We start from the raw sequence: 24,174 nt of genomic DNA, 5'->3' as shown, positions 1-24,174 counted from the left end.
AGAACAACACAGGCAATGGCAGGTTTCTCTTTGCAGGCTGGCAGAGATCCAGCCTGCAAGGGGCTGGGGGGAATAGGAGGAAGGGGATCAGGCAGGGGCTGCCACATGCATGTGCACGCACACACATGCATGAAGCAGCCAGGCAGTGTAGAGAGCAGCTTCTGCAACTCTCTGTAGGTAAGTCTAGGTGGGGGATTGAAGCCCCCATAGGGAGGGGGAGTTGGGCAGGGTTGGAGTTGGGGCTGCTGCCCAGACAGGGCAGTGCATGGGGGCTGGGGCTTGGAAGGAAATGTGTGGCTTCAGGACCAGTGTGGGGAGTGGGGCAGAGCTGCTCATCCAGCAGGTGGTGGTGGGCTGGGTCCCCGTCACTGTGCAGACTCTCAGGAGTGGCATGGGAGGCACATGCCCCCCAAGATCTGTACATGGGGTGGGGGAATGCAGGCTGGTGTCTGCAAGCTCAGGGCTCCATGCCCTGCTGCCCTCCCCCTGGGGGCCTCCACAGCCCGGCAGGTGGGATCTTGCATAGCAGATCATGGCAGGGAGGCTCAGTGCCACTAATGGGAGCCTTGATTACCATAGCAAGGTGCCCCTGCTCTCCTGGCAGCAATGGGGAGCACAACTCTGCACCCCCCCCTACTCCTGATGGGTAGGGCAGGGAGTGCCTTGTCATGGTAGCATGGAGCTCCTGGTGATGGCACCAATCCCCACTCTGCCTTGCTACACTGAGTCAAACCCACTGGGCCATGGAGGCCCCTCAGAGGATGGCAGCAGGGTGGGGAGCCCCAAGCCTGCAATGGACAGCCTATATCTGCCATATCTCCCATGAGCTCTCCTCCACCTATGCCACCTGTGGGGGAGGGGGAGCCAGGCTCTGCTTCCCACACATGGCAGCTAATGCTTGGGTGCTGCTGGGGAGGCAGAGGGCTGCAGACCTGGGTCCCTGGCCCTGTAGCCCTGGTAGCTGGGGGCCCCTTCTGGCACAGCTGGGAAAGCTGGGGGAGGGGAGGAAGGGGTGGTTGTGGAGTGAGGGGCACTGGCAGGGCCAGGGGTTTGTGGGTCAGGAGTGAGGGGCAATGGCACAGGCAGAGCACCAGCTTATCAAGGCTGCTCAACACCTCAAGGCAGTGGCAAGTGACAGCTGCCGCTGGACCTATGTCCTGATGAGAGAAGGGGGCAGGGGAAGCACTGATTTTTCCATGATAAAACCCCCAAAATCAAACACCTAAATTATTAGAATTTATTTTATTATAGTGATTGAGGCACTGGTAGGCTTCTAAATTGCTTTCAATTTGTAAATATATCAATAAAACATTACATTCAACTGATACCCATGTATTTCACAGAAAAATGTGGATATTGGGTTTTTAAATCAAGAGCGTGTGTGTTTAATCAGAGAATTTGCAATTTTTAAACAGAAAACTAGGATCCCTGGTAATAAGGTAGTATCCAGCTTTATTGTAGCATCCAATGTATACATTGTCCAGTGTGTTCCAGAAAGAATACAAGATGTGAAATCCTGTGGCAGCTGTGCAGTAACTGTAACTTTTGTATTTCTAGTCACTGGCTTTTTTTGCCCCATGCATCTTTTCTGTGGTATTAGTTCATTTAAAAAAGATTCAGGTTCTGTTTTTTCCTTCTCCATTGTTCTCTCTTCAGTACCTGGGAGGTATGAAAACAGCACACTGTTTGGTTAAAAATTCCTTTGCTACTTATTTTCCCCCTGAAGTGTCATCCCTGTGACTTTCCAGGGCAACCAATTGTGATATCATACAGAGAGATTAGTGTTCATAAATACTAAGTACTAGTTTCCATAGGTGTATTATGCAGGTCAGGAGAAGTGGCAATTGCCAGCCATTCCCCACTGCTCAGAAAGGGGATATTCACATGGAAGAGTACAAAAACAGGTAGCCTGTACCTGCTAGAGGTAAGCTATTTCCTGACAGGAAGGACTAAAGGGGTTATTAAGGTTGTTGTGACTTGCCTGATAAAATCTCTTGTAAATGTCTCTCTCCTCTTCTTGATGTTGTGCTTAATTTTCTGACTAGAAGAAATGATGGAAGACACAAGAGGGAAGTCGCTGGTGCTGTAATGCAATTTTCAATTCCCCAGCCAACTTACTTAGAATAATTACTTTTGTTGCAATATAACTCACTGTGGTAAGTTATAAATCCTCCCACCTAAAAAGAAAATAATTCATTCTTTCTTCTCTCTAAGCTTGCTTCTTCCCTTTTGTATTAAGGTGTCATTTAAAAATGGTAAATGGACTTACTAATTTAAGCCAAATCTACAATGCTAACTTGCATTCAAAATTATAACTATTCGTATTACACCTACCAGGACCAAATGGGGGGCAACCCAAGCACTGGATAGAAATGGTGCTGCTGTACGTATCCCTGTGCTTTCAGAAAACAGTTTGCGCCTCTTCAGTTTACTGATATATTTGCTTCTACTTTTTAATAAATGCAAATACCAAAGGATCTCAAGCCAACTTACTCCCACCTTTGAGTGACTGAAGTATGAGGTGCTTGAGTAGAACGGCATAACTGGCTTTGTGCATGCATCACTTCAGCAGCCAAACAAACAAGACTCAGAAGTGTTTCTTTGACCTCCCCAAAACCCATGTTAAATTTTTTTCCTCACCAAAGCAAAACTAAATTCATTTGGAGCCATGCCTGGTGTTTGTCCAAATCCAAATATTTTATGTTCATGTGGGTTTGGTTTGTTTTATCCTTTCAAATGTGCTAGCTGTAGCCGAGCCTCAAAACAGCATTTGAAAACAAAGAGGAATGTTTCTTCTGCAGAGCATTAAAACAAAAATGCTCCCATTTCCCCCCAGGTTTCATTTAACCAGGCACGTTCCCTCTCCCCAGCTCCAGCCCTTTGGCTGAAGAGCAAACAGCAGTAGTTCCTCCCGTCTGCTTCCCCGACAGCCCCGGCGTGTCAGTGTTCACACACGAGCCATGTTTTAGGCAGATGGGGGGGGGAATGAAAAAGAGCTGGAGAACTTTGCTTGTCGCACTTTTCTGAAGGAAGAAAAAGCAAGGGAAAGAAAGCTCACCCTTGCCTCCAGCTCTCCAGGGACCTTTCTCTTCTCCTAGGTGGAGACGGAGCTGGCTAGATTAGAAGAATATCTAATGGAGAAAATGCCCGGAGGACTCTTGTCTGCAGCCCAGGAGTTGATTTAGTGCTGACAGCTGCTCGTCTCTTCCACCGCGGGGCTGCAGCAGCTCCAGGGAGGTGGGAGCAGAACCCGCACAAGCCTGAAGCCCCCCAGCAGCCCCGTGCCCTGCGCGGGGAGCGGGACGCGGGAAGGACGGCTTGGTCCCGGGGCCGCCCCGCTGGCGGAGCAGGCAGCCAGCAGGGGGAGATCTTGGTCCGCGTTTGAGGGCTGCCGCTGCCAGCCTCAGTCGCGGCTCCGCGCAGGGAGCCCGAGAGGGGACGAGACGCGAGGGGACAGGACAGCAACGCTACGCCGGAGCCGCGGAGACCAACGCGGCGTTGGGAAGCGACCACCCCCCGGGGCCCGGGCACGCGTGGGGGCCCGGGCCACAGATCCACAAGCAACGCGAGGCTAAGGGTCTGTGGAGAGGGACCCGGCTGCACTGAACTATACTTCACCGGGGCTGGGCTGGGGACACACCCACGCGCCCCTCCCCCACGGCACCCCAGGACCAGCAGAGTAGACTCACGCGCGCCTCCCTTTAAGAGCGCGGAGGCCCCGCCCCTCCTGGCCAGGGGGCGGGGCGAAAGCGAAGGCCCCCGGCGCGCGGCGCGCGGATTGGCTGGCGCGGCGGGGCTGTCCGTGCTGCTGCCTGCGCCGGGGAGTAGAGCGCGCGGCAGGGCGGGCGGCGGCGCTGTGCGAGCCGGCAGCTGGCGGGGACGGGACGGGACCGGGCGAGCCGCCGCGGACGGGACGGAGCGAGTGGAGTTACCGGGCGGGGCCGGGCGTGCGTGGGAGCGCGGCGCTGGGCGGCCGCGATGCGCGGGGCGGGAGAGGCGACGGGCGCCTGAAGCCGGGGCCGCCGCGGGATCCAGGCGCCCCGGCCCCGGGAGGGACGATGGCCCGGCCGGACGGGCGCGCCGGCCTGCGCCGCGGGCTGCTGGGCGTGCTGCTCGCGCTGTGTCGCCTCGCCGCGCCGCTGCTGGCCAAGAACCTGGAGCCGGTGTCGTGGAGCTCCGCCAACCCCAAGTACGTGCGCGCCCGCCCGCCCGCCCGCGTCCCCGCCCTGCCCCTGCCCTGCAGCCGGGGGAGACCCCCGCCGCCGTGGCCTGTCGCCCTCCAGGCTCCCGGGCGCAGCGGGGTCCCTTCTCAGCAGAGGGGGTTGGGGAAGGTGCCAGCTCGTCCCGCTCCCCGGTTTGGGCACCTCCTGAGTGCACGGCCCCGCGGGTCCTCCTCCCGGGCAAGCGCCCAGAGGACAGAGAGCGAGATCCTCTCCCCGGGGGACCCCGCTTTTTGTGTTCTCTGGTGAGAGCGGGAGAGAGAGCCCCCTCTTTCTGGCGGGGACCCTGTTTGCAGAAGTGCTGGTGGACGCCAGCCCCGCTCCAGGCTCGCAGGGTTTCTCCTTTTGGACGTGCGAGAGGATCTCCGGAGAAGTGCCAGACTTGGCTTCGCCTGGCCGCGGGGTTTGGGGTTGAGCAGGGGCTCCTATGCTGCTGGCCTCTCCCGTCAGAGCGCTCTTTGGATGTTTTTCTTCTCTTGTTTAAGAAGAGGCTGCCGCAAGCGTTCGTTTTCTGCCGGGATTGTAGAGATGGGTCTAGGATTGCCAGCAGATGGCTTTGCCTTCGCGGGCCCTGTGCAAACTTGGTCTAGAGGCCAACAGAACTAGGGGTTTATATATCGAAACCTCGTCGGATCCACGGCAGTTTGATGCCAAGAAGCACGTCCCTTTTGTGCAAAAGAATTGGGTGAAAACTTTGCCCATCATCTCTCTCTCTCTCTTCTTTTTTTAATTTTTCTTTTAAAAGCTGGGAACTTTGAATGCATTGGCTGATGCTGAGGAAATCTAGGAATGCATCAAGTTATTTGCAGCCTCCAGGTTAACAAGACTTCAGTTTTATTGAAAACAGGGTTTCTGGTGATATCTTTATATCTAGATCACCTAAAAGTGATCTATGCTTTCTTACCTCTGGCTTTAGCTCTGCACACACGGCCTCCTCATTGTGCTAGAAGTTGATCGACTTCAGGCCCACTCCCCGCTTTTTTTCTCCCCCCTCCCCCCTGGTTATTAAGTGGTTGGCTAATAAATTTTGACCAATGGACAAGTATTAAAAACTAAACCCTGGCTTCTATTATTTACCTGAAATCTGCAAGCTGGAGCCAGGGAGACCATTCTGGCTGCATTTCACATTTCCATCCATTCCAGGAGCCAGTATCAAGAAGTATAAATTGGCTTCACAAAAGGAGATCGTAAACTTTGGTGTCAACCTTTATTAAATAATGCCTCTGTCTGGCACCTACTAGTACATATTTCTTTAGGTGATCTAGGGGCACACAGGCATGGTAAACATGTTAGACCTAGTTGTTCGAAATCTTATTCTCTATTCTGTAATAAAATACCAGATACATTCATCTGCCTGCCATTGTGGGGCAGGTCCTCAGAATGCCCTTGATTTTAAAAAAGCCTTGGAAAATATTGTTTTCTGAGTCAAAGCAGGTGCTTTCTTGGCTCCTGCGGAATTTGCTGTTGCCTGTTTTGGCTTTTCTTAATGTAAACTGAGAGGCGCTTTTGTATCTGGTTCTGTGCATGTCTTTGTTTGGAGACATTTGTTGTTCAAGACCTAACTGGAGCCTACTTTCTCTTTTTGTAAACTGTTTTTGGTAAATTGTTTTTAGTTTACATTTAAGGCACCCCAGAGTTGCTAGGCCTGGGCAAGCTTAATTCCAAGGCTCTTTGTTGCCCTACCAGTTCAACACTGGGATCCTGGGGTGTGGAATGGCCGTGTGACAAAGTCTGCGTGTGTAAGGTTCCTGGGAGAAGGAATCTCTCTTGCATTAATATGCTTTTGAACAGAGAAGTGAGTCTTTGCCTCTGCACCCCCAGTTCCTGAAACCTAATAGCACTGATTCTGTTACCAGCAAAGCTTTTGAAACAATCAGAATTTAAACAACGCTTATCTTCAGACTAGGGCGACAAGGGAAGATTTAAATGCTTCCATCAAGCCCTGCTTTATATATCTGATGGGATTCCAGCACTCGCTCCCTTTCCCTCCAGCCCCGCTGGTAACGTGGCATTTACAGCTTCACTTAGAATAAATTCAGTAGAGTCCCAGAACAGCTGTGTCTTAGCTTAAAAATATTAACAATGAAAGTCACTTTTCCAACATGGCTGTAGTAGAAAGCAGCTAAAAGCTTAAAGATGTCTAAACGCCCGACTTGGGTACTAATGACCTGTAGATGTTTTGGGACTGATTATATCAGGATGTTTTTGGTAGCAGTCTTGCTGAGCTTTATCTTGTAAATCACAGGCTGTTTGTTTATCTTATCCCCTTCTCTTCTCAGTTAAAAATAACCTGCCTTTAATCTTGATAACTTTCTTTCTGTATCCCTTAAAAATCAACTAGGTTTTATAGCTTTTGGGGAGTGGGGTTTAGGAAAGGGAAAAGAAAATGAAGTAATTTGAAACAGTTGGTCAGTCTTTACAATTGGAGGTTGACACTTAAACACCAATTTATCTTTCAAAAGAAAAAGCTTATCACCCTGAGAACGTGTATGAGAACTCTTTGAGTTCTGATTCACTGCAATTAGAAAGACTTGGCAAAGAACTATTTTGGCTGTCAAAATCCCAATAAATGATTTCACCTATTAGATTTCCCTTCCCCTTCTCTTTTGAAGATGATTTTGTGGGCCTGGAACACAAGGAATTTTTTCCCCCTTTAAGAAATGACCTGCATTTGTAAATCTATCATGCAGGCTTTGAGGGGGAATAAAAGTAAATTGGTTCCAGAGACCACCTTGGGTTTTTTTTTTTTTAAAAGACGATAGAAATTGCCTTTAATTGATTGCGTTAGCTTGGGAAATCAGAGATGGATGGCATATATGGAGCAGGACAGATAAGATAGATGTTAGCCTTGAGAGTTTGGCCTTCTAGTAGGGAAAGAGGACATTTTCCTTCCATACGTGGCAAGTCTTATCTTCGTGGGTTAGCTGACACCTCTGAGCACTATTGCTGGGACTTATCCACATCTGGGAAACTTGCACTCTGATTAAGCCAGCCTGATTTATTCATTTTTTTTTAAGTGTTAAATTGTCAAGGCCTGGAAGGTTGGGAGGAGTCTGTAAAAATAATTATTCTGCTAGTTTGGGGTGTGATGCTACTTAAATTTAATTATGGAAATCTTTCTGCATTCCTCCTCAAGGCAAGATGTGCCAGCAAATTTCCCAAGTGTTTAGCTGTTACAGGTTGCCCTGATCTGGTGTGTTCCAGTATTTGCTTTGGAGCCCGGTGTTGTAGGTGGGCAAGCTAGAAGGTTCCGTTTCATTACATGCAAAGAGCAAGGTGTTGGGAATCTGAACTGGAAAATGTCTCCTCAAATCGACCCATTTTCCATTGTCTGCAGAGGAATTGATGGATACCTGAAATAGCTAGAGAACACTCTCCTCTGAGTTTAGCTGTCTGTTAAGTTTGGAGCATGGTATCATTGGTCATACTTCAGGCTGCCAAGAGTCTGAATTTCAGAAGCAAAAGTTATAGAAACTGCTGATGCAGAACCTGTTCTTTGTTGTTTTCTGTATTCCTGTTCCTTGTTACTTTCCTGCCCTGTGGCTTAAGGGAACCAGCAGACCGTTGACTACCTGGTATCAGCAGAATTTTCCTTTTGGGTCGCTGGAGTACAGGCTGTGGGTTGGGGGGAGAGGCACAGTGCCATTGCCAGGCTTGTGTTACTGGTTAACAAGATGAATAGAATGTAATGTTTAAACAAAAAAAAATTACTCGCTCTTCCCCTGCCTGGCCCCCTGTCCCCCAAATTAACCTGCTGAAGCAGTGCCAACTAGATAGGAATTAAAGATTGGCTAGTTATCTGCTGGTGGTGAAAACTTTGAAACGAACAAGGAATGTCTGCTGATGATAGCGTGCCCACTTAGAAAATACACGCTGTTTGGTTTTTTGTTTTCACTGGGTTTTAGGGGTACTTCTAGAGCCTGTGGTGCTAGGCAGGGGATGTAAGCATCTTTTGTGTCCAGTATCGCAGTAATGCTTCTGGGTAGAAAGAAGCAGTTTTGGACGAGAGTTTTGTCCATTTCTGTTCAGCCAGCCCTTGGCCTTGTAGAATCTCTTCCCTCGCCATTTTGTTTTTAATCCATCGGTTTATATGAAAGTTCTTGTTTTTAGATCTGGGCTTTTTAAGGGATGCCCAGCTAACTTTGAAACCCCTGTACTGCCTGCCCCTGGGGTTCAGTTAAAAGTTGGAGCCTACTGATTTCCAATCAAAACACTTTGATTGTTTTTTCCTTTCGTGTCTTAATGCTTTTGCTTCAGATTCTTGCAGGCTGGGCTGAATTAGACTTGTACCTTCTTCACAATGTGTAGTTCCTGCTAGTAAATGCAGTTGAATAAGCAAGCTCAAAAAGTAGGTTGAAACCTGTTTAAAAAGTAGGTTGAAACCTATGGAGTACAAAAAGCTCTCCCACATGTTGCCAAAAAACCTTTGAAATATGTTTTTGGGTTTCTTTTGTTACATTGGGATTATTTTTTCTGCATAAACGCATTAAAAAATCTTTTCTCCCAAATGTTTTAAGTTTTTATAAATGTCCTCTGTTTTTTTCATTTTCTGGAAGCTAAGATCTGCCGTGTTTCCTTATCAGTCCCTTACCTAATTGTACGCAAGCGTGCTGAAATTTAATAGTTAATAGTTGTTTTTAGAATAAAGAACATTAAAGCCTTTAAAAATAACATCATTAGGTGGAATTTTCCAACAGATACAAGGAAAAAATGTATTTCAGCCCACTGGGCTGTGATAATGTTGCTTTAAATGGTGTAAATGTTTTTCTGTCCTTTTCTTCTCCTTGCAGTCCGCTTGTATTCAAATAAAACCTGAATTTATACCTTTATCTTTGTCACACTAGCAGGTTTTTGATTGTTCTGTGGGGAGAGAAGTTGCTTTGATTGCCATTTTGGTATTAAAGAGATACCGTCACGTAAAATACCAGATATAAAGAAGATCTTCCCTTACAAATGTTAAATGTCTTTGCCTTTTAAAATCTAACATTTCAACATGTAATTTGCTTTCCACTGTCCCAGATAAATTGCTTTGTCTGTGCTGAGGGACTGCAGAAAATAAAAATACCCTAGTTTGTGCTTCTTTTGTTCCTAGACAGTTTCATTTTTGGCCTTTGATCTAACACAGCGTTGCTATATTTGTGTTGTAAAGAATGCCAGGGAAGGTAGCATGTTTAACAAATACCTTGGAAAAAACTTGTCCTGGATTTGTGCTTATAATTTGCACCAAACCTACATTTTGGACAAATTCAGGCTGAACAGCGTGCCTTTAAGCGAGCTTTACATTAGAAGTGTGCAGAGCTACTTTACAGAGGTCTCAATGAACCAATATGGTTTTAATTTTATCCCATCATGTCTGAAGGGGGCTCTTTGAAAACTGCTTTTGGAGTTTATGGTGGGGGTGTGCATGTGGAATTGAAGTGTGGTTTCAGTGATATAATCAGACCTTTCGCTACGTTGCAGTTAGAGTTTTTAGTTGTTGGTTGGGCGTACAGTCGTTAAGCAGCTTGGAGTTTTGCAAAAGTTCTGACTAAATCTCTTCTTAAATCCCTTGGCTGTAATCTTGGAGAAATATTGACCCCGGTGGGCTTCTGTGTCGAATGTTAAAAGGAAACATTCCTAATAAAATATAGCTTGGAAAATTCATTTCAGACTGGAATTTGGCTCTCCAGAAAGCATTTTAATAAGGAGGAGAGGGAAATGGGACACATCATCCACGTAGCTTTTAAGAATTGGTCATTTCCAACTAAACATCTCAGTCTTGCTTGCTTGTTAGCTCTTGGTTGCAAGAGAAATGACTCTCTGAAAAGCCAAAAACAGAAAAAAAAAAATTACAAGAAACTTGGTGCGAAGAAAAGCCAAAATCCTTTGTGGGCTCCTTATTCTCTTGTTTTTAATGATGTTGTAGTGTCCTATTGAATTCTTACACATTGGGTTTGAAGCCTGGTGTCTGCTGGTCCTGTTTTTAATGCCTCTTATGAGGGACAGAGTGCTTGCGGGAAAGCTGCTTTTCTTGGGAATAGCTGGTCTGGAGCTTTGCTTCAGTGGCTAATGCTTGTCTGCGCAGATGTAATTTAATTACCATACCAGTGAGTGTAGGAGGCGCTCTGTAGTAAAAGAAGCTGAGAAATACTGAAAACATGCTGATTATTTTTAGTTAAAAATGCATTTGGATTGTAAGACCCTTTGAGATTTGCTGTCCTGTATGGGAACGATTCTGCTGCAGGTGTTGGGCGTTATCTGTCAGTGTTTCTTCCTAAGATGGGTTTGGGATATCCAGATGGCAGTGTAACTGATCTTATAGGCATGCATGCACCTTTGACTGGTATATCTGAAAGACTTTCCTTAATCTCCAAAGGCTGGTTTGGATTAAGCAGGGGTGGGTAGTCTGAACACTGTTTCATGTTTCCCTCTGGAATGAAGGAACCTTTCCCAATGGTGCCAGGAGGTTGAGGGCACTTCAGAGCATTACATGCGTCAGTTCGACTAATTCAGCCATAACCGGGGGAGTCCTTATCCCTGGATGATTTTCAGCATAGCACTAGATCACAGCATTTTGTAGGGTTATTGGAAATACATTGTTCAGGGTGGCTTGCTTTGCCATTTTAATTGCAAGTGGGATGCAATTTCTCCCCTAGAATAATACAGGCCTGTTTGTTACCTTGTGACTTTGTTACTTTGCAGCCATGCTAGGCAGAGGTGTGGCTCCATTTGTCTAACTGTGGCCAGTTCTGAGGTCTGGTGAGCTTGGCATGTGTTACATTTGTTGCAGGAAAGAAGCCTTTTTTATTATTTTTTTTTTCACCAGTTGGGGGCAGGGGAGAGGGGGAAGTCGGGTCCTCAGTGCTCTTACCCTTCTCACTGGCTTGCTGGATGACTGTAGGGAAGGAGCCTTCTATTGACTCAAAAAATAAATAAAAGTAACTGAATTTGAAGCCGCGACTAATGCAGTAGCTGGGTAAATACCACTGGATTCTATAAAACAGATTTAACTGCTTCCTTTAAAAAAAAAAAAAAAAAAAAAAAGCCATGATGCGGTGGCTGATTGTAAAAGGAGCCGCAGTCCAGAGAACAAAACAGCTGCTAACGTTCCTTAGATCGGTGTCAGGAATCATGACAGAATCGGGCTTTTGTTTCTGTGGGGGGAAAATCCTGCTGCTGTTAAACTTTTAATGTTTGAAATAAGGGTCAGGTTTTCTTGCTTGATCTGAAGGAATCACAGGAGCCTCACTGTAGCCTGGGCGCTTTACAGCCCTGCGGGTAACATGCAGGGTTTTAGATGCATTTAGCAAGGAGAGGAAGAACTCTGCCATAGATGAGCAGAGAGCAGCAGATGCAGGGGTGTGGATGCTAGTGAATGTTGCCTGGGCCTGTTCCAGTAAGGTGACTGCATGCAGGAGATGATGCCATGCCGTCTGTGTTAGTCATGAAGACTGTGGATTGCACTTCAGACCAGGGCTAATTGGCGCTCTCTGCCCTTCTACAGGGCAGATATTGAGTGGATGGTAGGAAGTCTCTTAAGTCTTGAATTATTTAACTAGGAAAGCACTGCTTCTCTGGGATTTCCAGATCTGAAATGTGGGGTGTTGTCCCACTGCTGCCTTGATAGCTTTCCTAGCTGTTGGTTGGCAGCAGGGCAGTCTACTCTATCAGAGCAATTGTGGTAGTGCCTCCTGGAAACCTATCTGCCTGAGGAGTGCAGTGGGAAAACATCTTGTACAGATCAGTAGCACGTGCTACTTGGAGTCTGGCAGCTGAAACAGGGTGGGGAGCAGCAAAGCTGAAATTGACTCTGTGTCTAATTAATGATTCCTTGTATCAGAGGAAAGCGGGAGGAAGGCTCCTGGGTTTGTAGCCATCACAGTGTGACATTTGGGCAAGGGTGCAGTGAAGTGGTCGGGCTTTTATTGTACTTGTCTTGTTTCTTCTAGAAAATGCTCAAATCCTTATACTTTTTCCCCTCCCCCTCTCCCGGCTTTGCCTTGGAGCGCACAAACATCTCATCTGTACCTTTTGCTTATAAAACCAGCACTGGGGGGGAGGGGGCGTGCATCTGAGTAGTTGCAACTTGCTGTGCACAAGGTAGCTCCAAGAGGGTGATCCTTTCCCTTGCTCCACTGAGCTCTCTGGGAAGCTGTTCCCATCAATGGCTGTTCTCTGAAGCTTGGGCACTCGTGCCCTGTGAGCATTGGAAGAGTGGAAGGCCTTGTCTGTTGCTTCTCAGCCAGCCTTAAAGGCTGTCTGTACTTTAGCTAGCACCACTGCAGACCTCTTCTCCTGTAGATCTGCTCTGAACAGAACAAGATGTCAGTGAACCTCTCTGTCCTAGTTCTGCTAGCCTTGCCCTAGCACCATATGGCTCTGTTGGTGGCAAGAGCTGGTTATAGACCAAATGCATACTTTTTGCATTAAGGTCCCAGCTGAAATTCAGGTCCTTCTGTGTTGACCAAACCCCTGGTAAGAGAGTGCCCTGAAGATCATGATGTATAATGCCAGACAAAGGTAGGGAGAAGGCAGGGGTGCATACCTGCTTAGGCTTATGGGGAACTTGGGCAGAGACTAAGACCCAGCTCTTCAAAGGCACAAAGCTCCCATTGAAACAGCAAGTGCTGGTTCCTTTGTGCTAGTGAAGTACTCTGGAGTCTGAGCTGTGTGCCTTTAATGATCTGGGCCTGAAGGACTTGCCCTGTATCCTGCAAAGTCTCTTCTGTCTGTTCAGAAAAGGACCCTGATGTTCTGAGCCACCATCTGGTGCCTCAGTTGCAAAGATGTCCCCTTGTAGAAAGGCTGCGGGTGAAGAGTGGCAAGGGTGGTAGGAAGGGGTTAGGTTTTGCTAGCAGTGACTGCAGAACTGTTCTCCAGAGCGGGCTACCAAGTTGTTCAGGTGACCCAATGGCAAAGCTAGCAAAGGCCCTGGAGCCAAGCAGCTGCACTTAAAAAAATAAATAAAAAACGCCAGCCATTTTTAACCCTGATTTCTCTGTTCTGCAGTAACCTTGCCTGGCTACAGCTTATCCTTCACTGGTTGTTTGCCTTCTCTCTCCCATTTCTTTAGCAGTCCTAAGCAGCTTTTGTCACAGGGGCACTTGCTGCAGGTATCTGCCAAAATGCTGTCTGAACTGTCTTGAGGAAATATTTGTCTGGAGTCGAATAACTTGCTGCATGGACCAGGAGGATGGGAAGCTACCAGACAGCTGCAAGCTCATAGCCTGGGCAGATAAACCTGTTTCAGGGGAAAGTGTAACACACTGGGTTTCTGGCTGTGATGCTCGTTAGCAGAATCCTCTTGCCCCTTGTCTGCTCTGAACAGTGAGTCTGCCTCTGGCTGTGCGTGCACAGTGCATCCCTGGCTACCAGATTACTGATTTGTTCCCCTTCTGCAGTAAAACATGGGGATGGGGAGCACTGCCATATTTGTCTGCCTCATTTGAAAGGAAAAGGACAAAAGGAGAGCTGGAAATTACCCAAGTGCAATTCCAGGATGAGTCTGCCACTGTTGTAACTCTGTAGTTTGCCGGAGTGCTTAGGGAGCCACTTGACAAAGCTCAGGCTGGATTTGCGATACTGTCATGTCGGCATGGCTGCCGCTGACGACAATCCCTGTAAAGCATTAGTGTGCGGTGCGGAGGTTAGGAAAGGTGTCAAAGCACCTGCTCCAGGACTGTTATTGCAAGTGAAATGAATTGGCCTATTTAATTCTTACCGAATTCCCAGAGAAGAGCATCAGCTTTGCGAGCTATTTGGTGGCGTGCAAAACTTCCATGAAAGCAAACATCCTGGAAGAGATTTGCTGCATGGCTTGTGCAGGCTCCCAGACTTCTTCGTTCTTTTTGCACTTGCTGTGCGCCTGTGTTTTGGAATAGCTGGATATAAAAGCACATGCAGCCAGAGGTTCCAGTGATGTTTAATCTTGTGCTGCAGCCGCATTTCCTGCTGAGCTTCTGAGTTGATGTTTGCTGCTCCAGGTATTGGGGAGCAAACTGCTGTCTCAACCTATTCAAGGGATGTAGCGAGTCCCTGAAGGGTAGCACTCCTCCCAGTGGCTGAGGCCTGGGCACTGGGACTTGGTGTCCTGTGTAAATTGGGCCATGTAGTTTCTGAAGCCTGTGCTGTGCTGTGGGTTCAGTAGTTCTAAATGTGCCGATGTATAGCCTGTTACCATTTGTAATAACCTGTATTGAAGAGTCTGGATGTGGGTTAGGTTTTTAGATTAATTTCTCTTGCCCCTAGCCCAGGCTGGAGCAGGTTTTTGCACCTGTCTCTTTCTAACACTGAGAGGGACACAATTTGCATGAGATGTTCTGCAAGCCATTTGTGTGTCACCCTGAAGTAGATAGACCACGGAGAATGCATTCTTCCAGAGCCGACTGGTGTCACCCCCTGGTGGCTGAGCATGTAAAATCAGGGGAGCCCAGAAAAGATCGAATGAAAGTGGGTCCTTTGTGACATGGAGCAGGTGAATCCACCTCTTTTCTGGTATAAAGCACCCTGCTCCTTTGGAGTGGCACAGAAGCCTCTGACTTCCCGTCTCATTGCTTTGTTGGTGCCAGAACATGACATGGTTGAGTTTTGCTTCCCATCGGTTTCTTTTCTTGTGCTGAGATAGTAACTGGAGTTTCCCTCTTTTCAGTTTGATCCAAACCTTAGGGAATGCGATCTGCACTGCTTAAGTTTCATTATGCAACAGCTTCTGGTTAGGTACTTGAGAGAAAGCAAAATGCGTCTTCGCTGCTTATCAGCTATAAATACACTTATGGCATTAATATTGATCACTGAATATTTACATATTTTACTTCTCATTAGAGCTGGGAGATGTCTCTTTCTGTGGTTGAACGTGCATTAGATGCAAGTGTAAGACTTGATGTTTCATTCCCTCTGCTATCTATTTTAATATTTTAATGGGCTTCTAAAGTGTGTTTGCATGTGCAGTTTAGTGTGAGAGAGTAAATGACTTCCTATTTAGAGGCAGTTAGGTGTGGGGACTCTACTCTCTCCCTTTCAGTAGCAGTGCTGCAGATCAGTGCTGGATTTAGTTTGAGAGCTGCACCAAGGGACCTTGCTACAAATGTTAGCTGTAATTCCTTTGTTTAGCCTTCATGTAGTAATTCAGCTGAACACAAGGGGGAGACCTATCGTTTCCCCCCACAGTCAACTTCAGGTTGGGAAAAAGGTCTTTATACCAAGGGGCAATGCTAGAAGCAGCATTTGTGAACATAGGATATATAGAAAGGTATTCTTCTCCTCCTTTCCCCCTGTCCTAGGCACTTTTTTGGCTGCAGTTTTGCAGAGGACTCCTGAGTATTAGGCATTCTTTGGCATTTTCAGAGGAACTGGAGGCTAGTGGGGCCCCTCTCTTAAGAGAGGGTGAGAGATGGTTTTGCATTGTGCAGGGGGAAATTCCCCTGGAAGCCAGGGGTGGGATTAAGGAGATACCCTGTCTGCAGCCGCAAGGACAGCATATGGAAAGGATCTGAGCGTAATATCCCGAGCTGCAGAACAGCTTTGCTGAAGAGGCCACTTCAGCAGGGGACGCAGTGTGGTTAGTCCTCACGGCTGACACATCCCAGGCCTTCCTCAGACTTGAAAGAGCTTCAGTTCGCCTTTGAATCTGAGGATTTATAGCCCTTTTAGGCCTCTCCAATAAAAGCAAGGCTCCCTTCTCAGACAGAGCCCACCGTCTCCCTCCTCTGGGCTCATTATCCAGGGGATTTGTGTTGCTTTCTCTCTCGCTCTGTTGTTCGCTACTGCTAGTTTCTTCAGATGTGCAGCCGAGAACTTCAGCACATAAAAGCGGAGTCAGCATGAGCCAGGAGACCTGCAGATGGAACTGTTGCTGCCAGAACGTGGCCCCCACCCTGTCACTGAGCACCCCCTCTGGAGGCGGGCGGCACATTGCACAGCCCAGCTGAAGCTGCTGTGGAATCTCACAAAAGCAGCTGCTCCAGAGCCATCCCTGTGCTGAGACCCAGGGGTGCAGACAAAGCCCCCTCCACCCCAGTTTTAGAAGGCTGTGTAATTAAGAGCCTCCTGCTTGGAGAAGAATATGACTGAGCTGGTTCCAGGCTTGTTTCTGCTCCGTGGGGCCCTGGCAGGAGATGTTACATCTCTAGCTAAGAGTGCCTCTCTCAAATAGAATATGCAACGTGAAAAGAGAATTCTCTCATCTCGCTCTTTCCCATGACAAACCAGTGAGGCCAGTACTCTTCCATGTTGTCCATGAGGTGCCCCTTTATATTGCAGTGGAGTCAGGACTTGCCTATTGGTTGTTGACCCAGCAAGGGCTCTGACACAGCACTTTTTGATGAACATGCTGGTTCAGGCCAGTTCATTCACTATCACCCCCAATCCTAGTATTAAAAAAAAAAATGATGATAAAGCATGTCCATCCATAGCACAGAGCTTTTCCTCTCGGCTCCTGCTGTTCTAACCATGTGCTGTCTCATCCTTGCTGTGTGCCATTGACTACAGATTGCAAGCTCTTCTGAGCAGAGATCAGCCTCTGTAGAGACCTCTGAAGCGTCGTGCACACTTGGGGCACTGTATGAATAATTAGCATCCAGCTTCCAGCGAGCAGTGCAAAGCTGCTGTGGGAGTAAAGCTGCTCCAACCTGGCAGCGTTGCTCTTGCTGGCACATTTGCTCTGCCACCAGGCATTCAGAGCCCATCCCCAGCTTGAGGCGATTAGTGGCCTGTTAGGTTGCTCTGTGTACATCTTCCTTCATCCCTGGGTGCTGGGTTAGTCGGCCCTCTGCATCCCAGATTTTTAGAGCTTGCTCCTGCCATCTGAATTCCCAGGCTGCAAGACAAACCATACCCCTCCAGGTGCCTGCAAATCATTTTACCAGCCGCTTTTCCACTTGCCTTGTCTGTCCTCTTTAAATTTCATCCGTTTGCTGAGTGTTTGTTTGTCTGAGTCGCAGTGGGCCGGCCTGCAGCCGCCCTCCCTCCTTCACGCAGACTGAGGAGCCTTCAGCTGCTCAGCACATGCTGCCAGATTTATTTGGTGCCTTGTCACCCCTTCCCCCACCACCTCACAGATGCACACGTCCTTGCTGGCTGCCAGCTGAAGAATTCAGCAGCTCAGTCCCCCACCTCCTGCTGGATAGAGCTGGTCCCTTGTGCCATTTTGCCATGTTCTGGGGCCCTGGCCTTGCCAGCTTTGGTTCCTGCACAGCTCTCATCAGAGCAGCCTGTCTGCTTGGAGTTTCACAGTACAAGGCTGTCCATGCACATCCTGCTCCAGGCTATCCCCCTTAACTGGCCCATGTGAAGCTGTGCTGGCAGCATCTATTGCTTGTTCCCTCTGTGGTGGACGGATAGATGTCCAATCAGTTATGGACTGCAGGGAAAATCAGGGATGAATTAACCCCCCCACGTTCCACCCCTTCCTTGTCTCATGTTTTTGGCCATGTATCAGCTTCATGTAATAAAATGTCTGCAGCTCGTTGTCTCTGGCTATTCCGTGTTTCCTACATGGGGGGCTATGAGTCTGGCAAAGGGAGGGATGGCTCAGTGGACAGAGGGGGATGGTTTAATTCTGGTTCTCCCTGGGGCAGTATTGCTGCTTTGGGATTTGGCTGCTGTCTCGACCATGGCAGGCGCTGGAAGAGTGAGAAGCACTCAGCGTGTGTCTGTCGCTGTCTGCCTCATCTCTACACATGTAAGCACTTAAGCATCGGAGCCCTATAGATCATGTCTGTTTTATACATGCGTGTCAAGGCTCTAACTGTTTAAATAGAGGCTTAGGAAAGGGTCCAGAGAAACGACATAATAATTATTGTATTACAAATTGTTTCCTTTAATGGAGCCTGTCGGATTCCTCAGTCATAGTTTCATAGATGGTAGGGTCGGAAGGGACCTGAGCAGCTCATCAAGTCTGACCCCCTGCCATGGCAGGAAAGAGTACTGGGGTCAAACGGCCCCAGCAAGGTGATTGTCAAGCCTTGTCTTAAAGACCCCAGGGTAGGAGCCAGCACCACTTTGCTTGGAAGTTGGTTCCAGATCCTAGCTGTCCTGACAGTGAAGTAGCGCCTCCTGATGTCTAATCTGAATTTACCCTCTGCCAGCTTGTGACCGTTATTCCTGGTCACTCCTGGCGGTGCTCGGGGGAACAGGGACTTCCCCAATGCCTGCTGGTCCCCTCTGACTAGTTTGTAACAGGCCACTAGATCCCCCCTCAGCCTTTTCTTGTGGAGGCTGAACAGGTTCAGGTCCCGTAGCCTCTCCTCATAGGGCCTGCCCTGCCGCCGCCTGATCATGCGAGTGGCCTCCTCTGGACCCTCTCCATGTTGTCCACGTCCCTCTTGAAGTGCGGCGCCCCGAACTGGACGCAGTACTCCAGCTGCGGCCTGACCAGTGTCACAGACGGGGAGGATCACCTCCTTGGACCTGCCTGAGATGCATCTGTGGATGCATGACAAGGTGCGGTTGGCCTTCCTGACTGCATCTCCACACTGCCGGCCCATGTTCATCTTGGCATCAGTGATGACTCCAAGATCCTTTTCTGCCTCTGCACTGAGGAGAAGGGAGTTCCCCAGCCTGTAGGTATGGTGCTGGTTGTTCCTCCCCAAGTGCATCACCTTGCACTTGTTGGTGTTGAATCCCATCCTATTCTTATCCGCCCACCCTTGTAACCTGTCTAGGTCTGATTGTAGCCTATTCCTCCCTTCTAGCATGCCCACATCCCCCCACATCTTAGTGTCATCAGCAGATTTGAACAGGGTGCTTTTTACCCCCTTGTCGAAGTCGCTGATGAAGATGTTGAACGGTGCGGGCCCGAGGACTGAGCCCTGGGGGACCCCACTGCCCACATCTCTCCAGGTCAAAAATGACCCGTCCACCACCACTCTCTGGGTGCGGCCCTCCAGCTAGTTGGCGACCCATCTGACTGTGTAGGTGTCGACACCACAGTCCCCCAGTTTCTTAATGAGAACGGGGTGAGAGACAGTGTCGAAGGGCTTCTGAAAGTGCAGGAAGACTATGTCCACTGCTACCCCTGCATGTAAGGATTTGGTGACCTGGTCGTAGAAGGCCACCAGGCTGGTCTGACAGGACCTGCCTCGAATGAACCCGTGTTGGTTGCCCCTAAGCATAATCTCCCCTGCTGGCCCCTCATGGACATGCGCCAGGATAATTCTCTCAAAAAACCTACCCAGGATCAAGGTAAGACTAACTGTCCTATAGTTCCCTGGGTCCTCCTTCCTCCCCTTTTTGAAGATGGGAAGCATGTTGGCCCTCTTCCAGTCCTCTGGCACCACACCAGAGCACCATGAGTGCTCATAAAGCCGTGCCAGGGGTCCCGCAATGACTTCAGCTAATTCCCTCAGCACTGGGGTGGAGATCGTCCGGCCCAGCCGATTTGAATACATCCAGTCCCTCCAGAAGTTCCCTGACTAGATCCTCACTAGGTCCACCCTTGGCCTATGTGCGCCTCCCCTGGGACCTGAGGGGGGCCTGGTGGGGGAGGGCTGATCTGGTCCCTGCTCAGGAAAATGGAGGCAAAGGAGTCGTTAAATAGGTTAGCTTTGTCTTCTGGTGTAATGACCAGATTTCCTAGCGTGCCTTGCAAAGGCCCCATGTTACCCGGTAACTTCTTTTTGCCCCTTATGTATTTAAAAAAGGACTACTTGTTGTCCTCAATCTGGGACGCTAGTCCCAGTTCCATCTCCGCCTTGGCCTTCCTGACTGCCCCCCTGCATCCGGGAGCAACAGAGGTATAGTCCTCCCTGGTGATGGCCCCTCCCTTACATTGGGTGTGTGCCTCCCTTTTAGCTAGAAGACATTCCCAGATGCTTTTGGTGAGCCATGGGGGCTTTTGTGCCGTCCTGCTCCCTTTGATCCATGTTGGGATTATCTCCCTTTGGGCTTGGAGGATTGTCTCCTTAAGGAGCAGCCACTCTTCTTGGACACCTGGCTCCCCTCCCCTCCGGGACCCCAGTACTTCCCCGACTGTTCTCCTTACCTCATTGAAATCTGCCCTCCTGAAATCTAGGGCTGCTGCCTTGCTGCAGGCCTTTCCCACTTTGCGCTAGATGGTGAATTCCAGCAGGTGATGATTGCTGTTGCCCAGGTGGTCAAGCACTGGCAGCCCCCTCACCAGGTCATTAACCGTGGCTAGCACCAGGTCCAACAAGGCGTCTTCTCTGGTGGGGCTGTGCACCTTCTGGGTTAGATGGAGGTCCTGCATTTGGGCTAATCTTTCAGATTCTTCAATCTGCTAAATGCATTGTGCCCTCCCCCCAGCCCAAGTCCCTGCAATGCCGGACTTCCAGCAGGTTTTTTCCACTACTCTAGGTTTCTGCTTAAGAACCAAAGCCCTTCGGAAAATTCCTTTGCTTAGGAGCCTTTGAGTCCTAATGCTGAAACAATCCACTGAGCGGGGAGAGGGCTGCTTGGTGTCATTAGCCTGGCCTAAGCCTTAGCAGGACCCAGAGGGAGCTGAAGGACAGAGGGCAGGAGGTTACTGGCAAGAGGAGATGATGGTGGCTGGGTATTGGGGCAGTTTGTGGTCAGTGGACAGATGCAGCAGCACATCCATGGGGTGGGAGGCAGGCTCTTGGTGTGGCCAGGGGCTGGAACTTCCTCTGCAGTTCATCCAGTGTCACCGAGGAGACTGATCTTTTCCTGTGGCCATCTCGGATGCAAGGAGGCTTCCTAAGGCTGTCTCCTGCAGCAGTTCTGGTGCCACTTGCATGTGCTGGGGGCTGCTAGCTAGTCACACTCCTGAGTGAATAGTTTTGTCAGGTGACATAGTCAGGGAACCACAGAGCAGTGAGCTAGGAGCTGGGAACTTCCTGCCTTCCTCAATGTCCCACAGTAACTAAAAGGCTCCAGGGAAGAGAGAGGTGTTGCGGGCTTTCTTCCCTTCAGGCACCGGTTTGCTGCATGAACTGCTTTGCTTGAGGTGGAGTGTGGGGCATTTTGCTGTGTTCCTTGTCCTGGAAAGTAGTGAAAGAGGTTCTCCATCTGAGATGAAGCCTCATGGCTCTGCTGGGTGAGTTCAGTGCTCCTGCCCTACTGTGTACCTTTCATAACTCTACCCCATGTGTCCTCTAGGATGTCTGATTAGAACCGTCTCCCAACATTGGAAACTTTCTTGGCCTGCCATTAAGGAGGACCGTTCACCCTTGGGTAGTAGGTTTGCCTTGAGTTTTAGGGTTGGAGGGAGCTGATGCTTGACTCCCCAGTGTGGGTGTTGCTATAATTAGTCTCCCCTGGTGGGGACAGTAACATGGGCCCTTCCATCCCAGGTCTCTCTCCAAGGGATACATTCTACCCCTGGACAGATCCTAGGCAGGATTTTGGCAGCCCTCACACCTATGGCTGTAGACTGTAAGGAGAGAAGTAGCGAGTGGTGGTGTGAATTTTTTCTTTGCCCCCAAAGAATAAACGTGTTGGAATTAGGCAGCAGGTTACGTTTCTTCAACATGGAGCAGCAAATATGTTTTAAATTTGGCAGCAGGCAGCAAAGAACGGGTGGGAGAAATTTTCCAGGTATTGCGTTACACTTTCCCCTAAAAGGGATCTGCTTCAGTGCCTGGGATTAAAGGGAAGCAAAGGAGAGGTAGGGACTGGCTTGCAGCACAGCCAGGGGGTGGCAGCCTTTGCAAGGCCTGGACATGGGGCTGCCCTCTACTTCTGGCTGGAGAGTCCAGCTCTTGCCACACTGGCCTCTGGGTGAGGGCACTGAAAGCCCCTTTGAAATTCTCCCTGGTAAATGAGGTGTCTTCAATAAGATAGCAGTTGCTTCCCCGGCACGGGCTCCCAGCATGCTGTAGCAGTGATGTTCTGGCAGCTGGCAAGAGAGCTTTCCCAGCTCTAATGTGGACTCCTCAATAACTCCAGGTTAGTCGCTACCCCAGTGTGCTGCAGTTTCACCAAGGCAGAAAGGGGGTTAAAGTGCATGTCTCCCTCCCTTGGAGTGGCAGGAACAGAGCTCCTATCTCTTTCCACCTGGTCTTCAGCATGCAGGTTTTTTGTGGGGGAATTTCTTTCCTCTCTGAAGCCTGTTATGGTGAGATGCTGAAGAGGGCAGGAAGTTCCCAGCTCCTGTGGGTCTGGTGGTGCAAGGAGCAGGTAAATCAGGGTTGGGACAGGCTGAGCAACTTGCACAGCATGGGTCTGGACTGACTAATGCCCTGTCTGCTCTGTGCCGAGGTGCATCATGGGCTACAGCAGAGATTCATTGCAGGCTTCCTGCCTCTGGGTGCGATGGGAAACTTCCACCTCCCGTTGTCTCCTGGAGGATACCGCCCAGTTTCCCCGGCTTGCCTGATGCTGTGACTTACTCTAATCTTTGGCTCTGATGTATTTAATAAACGTTTCATGCAAGAGTGAACCTGGAATTCACTCCAAGTACAGACCTGGGGCTGGGCCAGTTAGTCAATTATTTTAGAATAAGTAATAAAAAAAAGGTGGGGGGGGAGAATTAAACCCTTGCGTACAGTGGGTGGGGCTGATCTGGCTAATGCATCAATGAGCAGTCTCTCTTCTGGGAACCACTAGAGCCAGAGCGTAATGAGGTTTGTGATGTTAACCATATTCCAAGCAAATCCCAGGCTGTGAGGCTGGAAAGGCAGGGGTGCTTGGGTCAGGAGGGAGATGGCTGTTGAACTGTCGGGAGTCCCATAACAGAACTGCCCCGTTTGCTTATTTTAAACTCCAGCTTGAATGGTTACCTCACAGTGAATGAGTGGCCCCTGGGTAGGGTATTGCTGCTTGCCTCTGAAGTGGATCATTTTGGGTGGGGTTTAACCTCTAAAAGCTCATGCCTGAGTAGTAGCATCTGTTGTCTTAGACTTCTGCTTCTTCCAGGATGGTTCTTGAAGCTGTGCTGAGGAGTGGGCAGCTGGGTGTTGCTTGCTCCTCTCCTTTCTCTGGAGCTCTCCCCTTCAAGGGCTGCTTTTCCTTCATTTGTCCATGGAGTCCAGAGATGGGATTTCTGCCTGGCAGAAGTGGGGCCTCTGGGGTGATGGGCTGCGGGTGGTGGTGGGTGGGGGCTTGCATGCATTTACACCAGTTCCTTGGACATCGTTGAAGGCAAGCAGGCTGCTTTGGCAGCAGGGCCCAACTGAGGTTATTGTATATGTCCTGTGATCCGCACCACCCTCCCAGGCAGACACACAAAGAGCTGCTTTCTCCGTGTGATTGGAGGCTGATGCAGCTGATGAGGGAAGGGCTCTTGTGGAAAGCTGGGCCTAGCTGGGTTAAAGTTTCAGGAAGCAGTTTGGAGGTGCTAAGAGCTGAAGGCGGCTGGAATTTCCCCTTCAGCTGTGTTTGTTTTTAAACTGGTATTATTCTTATTTCATATAAACTCTTTGGAGACACGTCCTGATGGTGTGTGCACCAGTGCATGTGCATCCAGAACAAAGTGCTCTTAGATAGCACTCTTCCCCTCTTCTGTTCTCCACCATTAGCAGTTTGTCGTCTATAACTAATTGCTGAAATAATTGGGGCAGCTACAACCTGTCAGGATAATTTTGCTAGGCCAAAGGTCAATGGAGGGAGAGTCAATCGTACAGCTGTGCCTTTCAAGCCCAGCGTTCTTGTGCAGCAGTTTGGAGCCATCTAATCGCTGATTCCCCCTCTCCCCCTGTGCGTGTGGCCCCAGCTCGCCCTCTGTGTGAAAGCCCTGGGTACCGGCTCTCGCTTCTAGATGGCTTTGTACCTTTTCTTCCCCTTGAGACTTGATCTTTCTTTCAGTTAGGGGAAAAAAAATGTCTTAATGCAACACATCACCGGGGTAGAGGATAGTGGAGGCGGCAAGCAGGGTCTCTGGAGGAAGGATGTCAGCCCAGGCCCTTTGCTATATTTGGGAAATGCTTGCTCATTAGATGCTTCCTGATCAGTAAGCAGCTTTTGGATGGAATGTGCAAAACAGACCCATCTGCAGCCTCTGTTTCGGAGGACCGTGTTGCTGTCTGTCAGACCCGGACAAGGGGAAAGAGGAGAGTAGGTT

At 49.2% G+C, this 24,174-nt stretch overlaps 1 protein-coding gene across 1 annotated transcript in view; it reads left to right on the top strand.

The window, feature by feature from the left end:
* Positions 1 to 3,868: 3,868 nt before the first annotated feature.
* The window catches only part of EFNB1 (ephrin B1), a 103,603-nt gene continuing 83,297 nt past the window's right edge, over positions 3,869 to 24,174 (top strand). Inside the window, exon 1 of the mRNA XM_090059678.1 lies at positions 3,869 to 4,189. Coding sequence (XP_089915804.1) covers positions 4,059 to 4,189 — 131 coding nt within the window. The 5' untranslated portion in view covers positions 3,869 to 4,058. The remainder of the gene's footprint in view (positions 4,190 to 24,174) is intronic.

The sequence above is a fragment of the Crocodylus siamensis genome, chromosome 8, assembly GCF_052110815.1.
Source record: "Crocodylus siamensis isolate JL-2025a chromosome 8, ASM5211081v1, whole genome shotgun sequence".
Classification (NCBI taxonomy): domain Eukaryota; kingdom Metazoa; phylum Chordata; order Crocodylia; family Crocodylidae; genus Crocodylus; species Crocodylus siamensis.
The sequence above is the reverse complement of the archived record's forward strand: the minus strand, read 5'-3'. Positions and strand labels throughout refer to the sequence as shown.